This window comes from Rana temporaria, chromosome 8 (assembly GCF_905171775.1).
Source record: "Rana temporaria chromosome 8, aRanTem1.1, whole genome shotgun sequence".
NCBI classification, from domain to species: domain Eukaryota; kingdom Metazoa; phylum Chordata; class Amphibia; order Anura; family Ranidae; genus Rana; species Rana temporaria.
Window position 1 is genome coordinate 148,263,326 of NC_053496.1, and position 7,155 is coordinate 148,270,480.

A 7,155-nucleotide genomic window follows, 5' to 3' on the forward strand; every position below is an offset into this window, starting at 1 on the left:
TTGAGGGCCCGGCAGGGGGGACCAGAAGCACCCTAGGACAGAGGGGGGGACGGCCGGGGGGCTCAGGTGCGGCGGCCGTGCCCGCCCGACGTGTGGAGCAGGTGGAGACGGGCCCGGTGAGCAGGCCTCGGCGAGAGGGATCCCAGGTTACGGTGGCTAGCCCCTCAACTGCTACGGCTAGCCACTTGCAGGAGGCCCAGACGGCGAGGGGGAGAAGGCAAGAGGAAGACCGCAGCAGAGTTACGCCTGGCAGGAAAGCGCTGGCAAAATCCGCTAATGGGTCCAGGGCCCGCAGGGAGAGCGAATCCGGCCCTGGGCCTTCGGCCGCCGGGACCGAGCTGCCCGGGGGGTCATCATCGGGGGAAGAGGGGTTGTGCGAGGACCAGTCGGATGGGGAGCTGTCCGGTTCGGAGGAGGAGGTCGTGCCCAGGACGGTGCCTACAGCGAGGGAGTCCAGACGATCGGCTGATGGGATTGCTTCCACGCAGCCCGGTAAGTCCTTTTCCACATTTGTTTCAAATTCACGGTGTGATGATGTGATTGTTGGGGGCCGGGTGGGGGTGGCCCGGGATAGGTTGGTGGTGCCTGCGGTGTCTGGGGGCAGTGCGACATCTTCCCAGGTTACGGACGCACTGGTGGGGAATCCTGGGGTGGATGCGGGGTTGCAAAGATTTTTGTCGGGGCTAGAGGCGTTGGTTAGCCAGCTAAAAGGGGGGGACAGACCCCCCGCGGGCCCGACCGCGGCTTGGGGGCCGGGAGGGGGGGCTGCGGCGGCTGCGGCAGCTGCCCCAACGGCGGTAGTGGCGACTGAGAAGGAGGTAAACGGGGGTGGCTTGGGGTCAGGACCGGCGGCGCAGCCGGCAGGGACTGCCGAGCCGGCAGGGGCCACAGGCAAGAAGCGGGATTTGGTGCGGTTAGCGGATGAAGCAAAGGGGCAAGTGTACACTTGTTATGATGCGCCGCTGGGGGCACATTTGAAACAAGAGGTTCGGGAAAAAATCTGGAAGAGCGAATATGTGGAGATATTCGCTTTGTTACCGTTGGAGAAATTCAACTTGGACAGGGTGAAGCCAGAGGACTCCAAAAAGGAGGACGAGGAAAAGCGGAGGTATCGGCTCATACCTCGCACGTTTGCGAATTGGTCGCAGGCTTATTCTATTTTGGCCAGCGTGATTGGCGAGAAGAACCCCGAACACTGTTCGGCGCTCTTCAGCTACCAGGAGGCGATTAGCGAGGCCTATCGTTGTTATGGGGGAACGGGTTGGCTTCGTTATGACGAGCAATTTAGGCAACGCCGGGCGATTAGGCCGGACATTCGGTGGGACGCGAAGGACATTAGCCTTTGGATGCGGCTTATGACGGCTCCGAGGACGTCGGCTCCGTTTTTTCAGGGGGGGGGGCGGCGGGGCCTCTTCCCTGGGACAGTCGGCCGGAAAGAAAAAGGGGGTTTGTTGGCAGTTCAACGAGGGAAACTGCAAATTCGGTGGGTCGTGCCGGTACAAGCATGAATGCTCCGGGTGTGGGGGTAATCACCCCTCTTCCCGCTGCTTCAAGCAGGGCAAGGGCCGTTCCGGAGATCCTTCAGGCAAGAGGGAGCACGCCGGTGATGGTGAAAAGGATGCTGCCGTTTCTCGGTAGGTATCCGGACAGGGCGGCTGCCCAGCTCCTGGAGGAGGGTTTTACAGTTGGTTTTCGTATCCCTGCTAATTTGACCGCGATTCCGCCAATGTCCAAAAATTTACGTTCAGCTATGCAACACTCGGAAGTGGTTTCCGAGAAGCTGCGTAAGGAGGTCGGGCTGGGCCGAATGGGTGGCCCGTTTGAGTCCCCTCCGTTAGCAGGCCTGGTGGTTTCCCCGTTGGGGGTGGTACCGAAGAAAGAACCAAACAAGTTCAGGCTCATACACCACCTCTCCTTCCCAAAAGGGGGGTCGGTGAACGATGCGATTAATGCGGAGGATTGTTCAGTGTGCTACACTTCGTTCGACGCGGCGGTGAGTTGGGTTAGGCGGTACGGCCGGGGGGCGTTGATGGCCAAGTCGGACATCGAGGCGGCTTTCCGGCTGTTGCCGGTGCACCCGGACAGCTTTCGGTTGTTGGGGTGTCACTGGGAGGGCGAATTCTATGTGGACAAGTGCCTGCCCATGGGTTGCTCAGTGTCCTGCGCATTATTCGAACAGTTCAGTTCTTTCTTGGAATGGGTGGTACGAGACGTGGCGGGGGTGGATTCGGTTATCCATTATCTGGATGACTTTCTCTGCATTGGACCGGCGGGGTCAAAGGTTTGCGCGGTTTTGTTGGCCACGCTGGAGCACATAGCGGAGCGTTTTGGGGTGCCACTGGCGCCCGACAAAACGGAGGGGCCTAGGTCGGTCATTCAGTTCTTGGGCATAGTCATCGATTCCGAGGCTATGGAATGCAGGCTGCCGGCGGACAAGTTGGAGGGCCTCAAGGCGGAGGTCAGGGGGATGATTGGCATGCGTAAAGTACAACTGAGAGCGCTGCAGTCGCTCTTGGGGAAGCTCAACTTTGCCTGCAGGATCCTCCCGATGGGGAGAATTTTTTGTCGACGTCTGTCTGCCAGCACGGCAGGGGTTAGTTTGCCTAACCACTATGTAAGGCTGGTGAAGGAGCACAGGGAGGACCTGTGGGTCTGGCACTCTTTTTTAGAGGCCTTTAACGGTAGGGCCTTGTGGATGTCTGGCCCGGTCAGCAATTTTGACCTAGAGCTGTACACAGACGCGGCCGGGGGATCAGGCTTTGGGGCCTTTTTTCAAGGACAGTGGAGTGCGGGCCCCTGGCCTCAGTCCTGGCTGGCTGCGGGTTTTACGAAAAATTTGGTGCTGCTGGAGCTGTTTCCAGTGGTGCTGGCGGTTGAGTTGTGGGGCACGTCTTTCCGGGATCGGAAGGTGCGCTTCCATGGGGATAACCTGGGGGTCGTGCAGGTGATAAATCGCGTGACCGCGTCCTCTCCCCCAGTGATTCGGCTCCTGAGACACTTGGTACTGCGGTGTCTGCAGCTGAATGTGTTTGTTTATGCGGTGCATTTACCGGGGGTTGAAAATGTCGTGGCTGATGCTTTGTCTCGGTTCCAGTGGGACAGGTTCCGGGAGTTGGTGCCGGAAGCAGAGGAGCGAGGGGTCCCCTGTCCGGAGTGGCTGTGGCAGATTCCATTGGAATCATCTCCACCTGGATTAAAAAATCGGTGAGTGCGGGTACTTGGGCGGCCTATGAAAAAGTATGGGTAGAATGGAGTAGCTTGGTAATGGAATCTGAGGTGCGCCTCTCGGGACCGGAGGTGAGGACGTTGGTGTGGTACTTTTTGTCCAGAAATATCGAGGCAGGAGTGTCTCAGTCGGTATTGGATAAGAAGTTGGCCGGTTTGGCGTTTTTATTCAAGTGGCAGGGGTTGCCAGACTTTACAAAGGATTTCTGGGTGCGCCAGGCTCTGAAAGGGTACAGGAAGCAAGGGCGGCGGCTGGACACACGCCGCCCTGTGTCTTTCGACATTTTAAAAGGGTTGATGGATAGGATGGGCACAGTGGGTTCGTCCGTTTTTGAAGTTACATTGTTTCGCGCGGCATTCGCGCTGGCATTTTTCGGGGCTTTTAGGATAGGCGAGCTGGTGAGCCCGTCGAAAATCGTCCAAGGGGGCATGGGGGCATCGGACGTTAGTTGGGCCCCGGAGGGGGTCACGTTGTGGCTCAGAAGGTCCAAAACTGACCAGAGTGGCAAGGGCAGAGCGGTCCAGGTGTTCCCGATCGAAGGATCGGAACTTTGCCCAGTGGGGCTGGTCCGGAAATATCTGGACATCTGCCCGGCGGTTGGGGGCACCTTTTTGGTACACGAAAATGGGGCCCCGCTGTCGAGATATCAGTTTGTGGCGGTGTTTAGGAAGTGTCTGGGGGAATTGGGCCTGGTTGCAAGGGAGTTCTCGGCTCATTCATTTAGGATTGGGGCTGCTACGGAGGCGGCAAGGAATGGACTAGGGGAGGACGCAATAAAGAGGATAGGAAGGTGGGAATCGAGGAGGTTTCGTTCATATGTTAGGCCGCAGCTGGTGGCAAATTTGCGTTGAGGGATTGGGAGTTGTTGTTGGGATAAGGGGAAATGAGTTAGATGACTGTTTTGAAACGTGGGTGTCGCTGTATTGGGGGATGTGTTAGTTATTTGTTGTTGCTTACTGTCTTTCAGGTACTGGACCTTTGTTGGTCTGGATTTTGGGCCACTCTTACGTGGTTCGGGGGGAAAAACGGGCGGAGGCGCGCCCGACCGGTCGGCAACTGGGGATTTCGAGACAGGAGGCGAGGGTACGGTGGTTGGGGGTCCCCGGGATGTTATGGAGCAGAGTTGTGCCGGAGGTACACAAATGGGCACGTTTGGACAGACCTCCGGATGTGCTAGTGATTCATGCTGGGGGCAATGATCTTGGGGTGAGATCTATGCTGGAGATAGCGCGGGATATTAAATTCGATTTTCAGCGGCTCCGGTTGTCTTTCCCGGAGACGGTAGTGGTGTGGTCGGACATGGTGGCTAGGACATCGTGGAGGATGGCGAGGTCGGTAGACGCGGTGAATCGTGCGCGCAGGAAGCTGAACAGGAATGTGGGGCGTTTTGTGCTAAGGAACGGGGGGCTGGTGGTTCGGCACCCGGAATTGGAGGTTGACCCTTGGCGTTACCTCAGGAGTGATGGTGTTCACCTCACGGACGTGGGGATTGACATGTGGGCTTTGCGCCTAGAGGAGGGGGTACAACAAGCAATGAGGGTGTGGAGGTGCGCCCGGAGGTAAGGTGTTACCTTCGGGTGCTGGTGGCGGGTGTTTTTTGGACTTTGCAGGAGAAGATATTACCCCAAAGATGGACACCAGTACCCAGTGGTGGATGGTTTCTGAAGGGGTTTCTAGTTCCCAGTCTACTAATGTAGCTGGAAGGTTGGTGAATTGGGGGCACTGCGGTCAACGGTCGTCTTTGAGCCAGTTTCGGCTTGAGGCCTATGACCAGAGGTTAGGACACCGCAGTGCCAAATAAAGAGTTACAAGGTTAAAAAGTTAAAGTGTGAATAAGTTTAGTGGTTAGTGGGTCCTGCAAAGTCCAACACCATTTAGGAGAGGTATTATCTCAGGAATTTTACGTGTTTGTTGTTATGTTATTGGTTATTTATTATTTAAAGAGTATTTAAAATAAAGGAGGCTGCTACGGCCAGTTTTTACTCCAACATTAAGTGGTGGTCTCATTATTTATTAAGGGTTAATGTGGGGGTATTAACTGTAAAAGGGTCTTAGCGGTCAGGGTGTATTCTGGTATACCATAGTCAAGTGAGGCACGGAGCCCAACTGCAAGTCAGCGTAGGGCCGGCCATGACAGGGTTAACAGAACCCTGGTAGCTGGGGGGGAGGAGGAGCAGGAGCGGTGGGAGGGGAGATTATATCTATCTCCCACCATCCAGTTTCCCGGGCAGACAGGCGTGGGGGAGCAAAGTTCCCACCCACCCTCCCTAGTTTTGAGGTAGAAAAAATTGACTGATGGTACTTGATAATTTGGTATGTGTTTGGGTGCTGTTTTTGTGTTTGTTTCTTTACAGGTGAGGATTACATCGTCGTGGCAGTGGCGGGTGTTTTTCGGACTTTGCAGGAGAAGATATTACCCCAAAGATGGACACCAGTACCCAGTGGTGGATGGTTTCTGAAGGGGTTTCTAGTTCCCAGTCTACTAATGTAGCTGGAAGGTTGGTGAATTGGGGGCACTGCGGTCAACGGTCGTCTTTGAGCCAGTTTCGGCTTGAGGCCTATGACCAGAGGTTAGGACACCGCAGTGCCAAATAAAGAGTTACAAGGTTAAAAAGTTAAAGTGTGAATAAGTTTAGTGGTTAGTGGGTCCTGCAAAGTCCAACACCATTTAGGAGAGGTATTATCTCAGGAATTTTACGTGTTTGTTGTTATGTTATTGGTTATTTATTATTTAAAGAGTATTTAAAATAAAGGAGGCTGCTACGGCCAGTTTTTACTCCAACATTAAGTGGTGGTCTCATTATTTATTAAGGGTTAATGTGGGGGTATTAACTGTAAAAGGGTCTTAACGGTCAGGGTGTATTCTGGTATACCATAGTCATGTGACCAGTTTTCAACCCATGTACATTTCCTCAACTCCAGTAGACCTTATTTTTACATAGTTTCATAGCTATTCAGGTTGAAAAAAGACACAAGTCCATCTAGTTCAACCAAAAAACAACCCCCCCCAAAAAAAAACAATCCGAGCAAAGCATGCTCCAATTTGGTACAGCAGAGGAAAAAATTCCTTCCTGATCCCCCAATTTTTTAGATTAAAAGTTTATGAAGTGGACTATCAAATGCCTTAGAAATATCTAGATCAGAAGTGTACAAATGTGGCCCTCCAGCTGTTGTGAAACTACATCTCTCATGAGGCATTGCCAAACTGACAGTTTTAAGCAGGATCCCCAAAGGCAGTGACATTATGGGACTTGTAGGTCTGCAGTTGCCCAAGCCTGACCTACAGTATATAAACTACATCCACTAGATTTTTACTTTCTCATATATTTCTTTGTAGAACAATAACAGGTTAGCATGACAAGAACAGTCTTTTATAAATCCATGCTGGTTGTCAATTATGATACCTTTCAGTATGGAGTCCCTTACCATTCTTTTAAATACCTTTACATCTACTATTGGTGTTAGACTGACTGGCCTGCAGTTTTCTGGAATGCATCTCAATCCTTTTTTTTTTCTAAATTGGTATATTTGCTCTATGTCAATCAGTTGGTACCATTCCAGTCAATAAAGTATCTTTAACCCCTTGGCGCCAGTGCCTCCCAGCCCTTTAAGGTGTTTCATATACTGGGATGCAGGGTTTATGATCATGTGACCACGGCAGTTATGAGGGTCACATGATTGGAAAGCTTTCACAAGCAGTGATCGGGAGCTTTCTGTTAACCACTGTTAACTGTGGCGGGAGCTTGGGGCGCACGCTCTTAGCACAGCTGTTTTTGCAATGTGGTACGCAAAGAAGGGGCCGCATGGTGCATCTTTAACCCCTTGGCCCTTGTCCCCTTCAACATGGGGACAAGGTGCTTTGGGGGGACCCCAAAGCACCCTCCACATGTTGAGGGCAGCTGGCTTGGTATGGTTCAGGAGGAGGTGCT

General features: G+C 53.4%; 1 protein-coding gene across 1 annotated transcript; it reads left to right on the plus strand.

Moving 5' to 3' along the window:
• The first annotated feature begins 284 nt into the window (after positions 1 to 284).
• On the plus strand, positions 285 to 4,774 carry LOC120909163. Its single transcript, XM_040320872.1, has 2 exons — positions 285 to 492; positions 3,095 to 4,774. The coding sequence occupies exon 2, from the start codon at positions 3,265 to 3,267 to the stop codon at positions 4,075 to 4,077; it is 813 nt and encodes a 270-aa protein (XP_040176806.1). The 5' UTR covers positions 285 to 492; positions 3,095 to 3,264; the 3' UTR covers positions 4,078 to 4,774.
• The last annotated feature ends 2,381 nt before the right edge of the window (positions 4,775 to 7,155 follow it).

What these genes read in the sequence shown, in the direction of transcription:
- LOC120909163 (XM_040320872.1), top strand. Translation starts at nt 3,265, where the DNA reads ATGGAATCTGAGGTGCGCCTCTCGGGACCGGAGGTGAGGACGTTGGTG.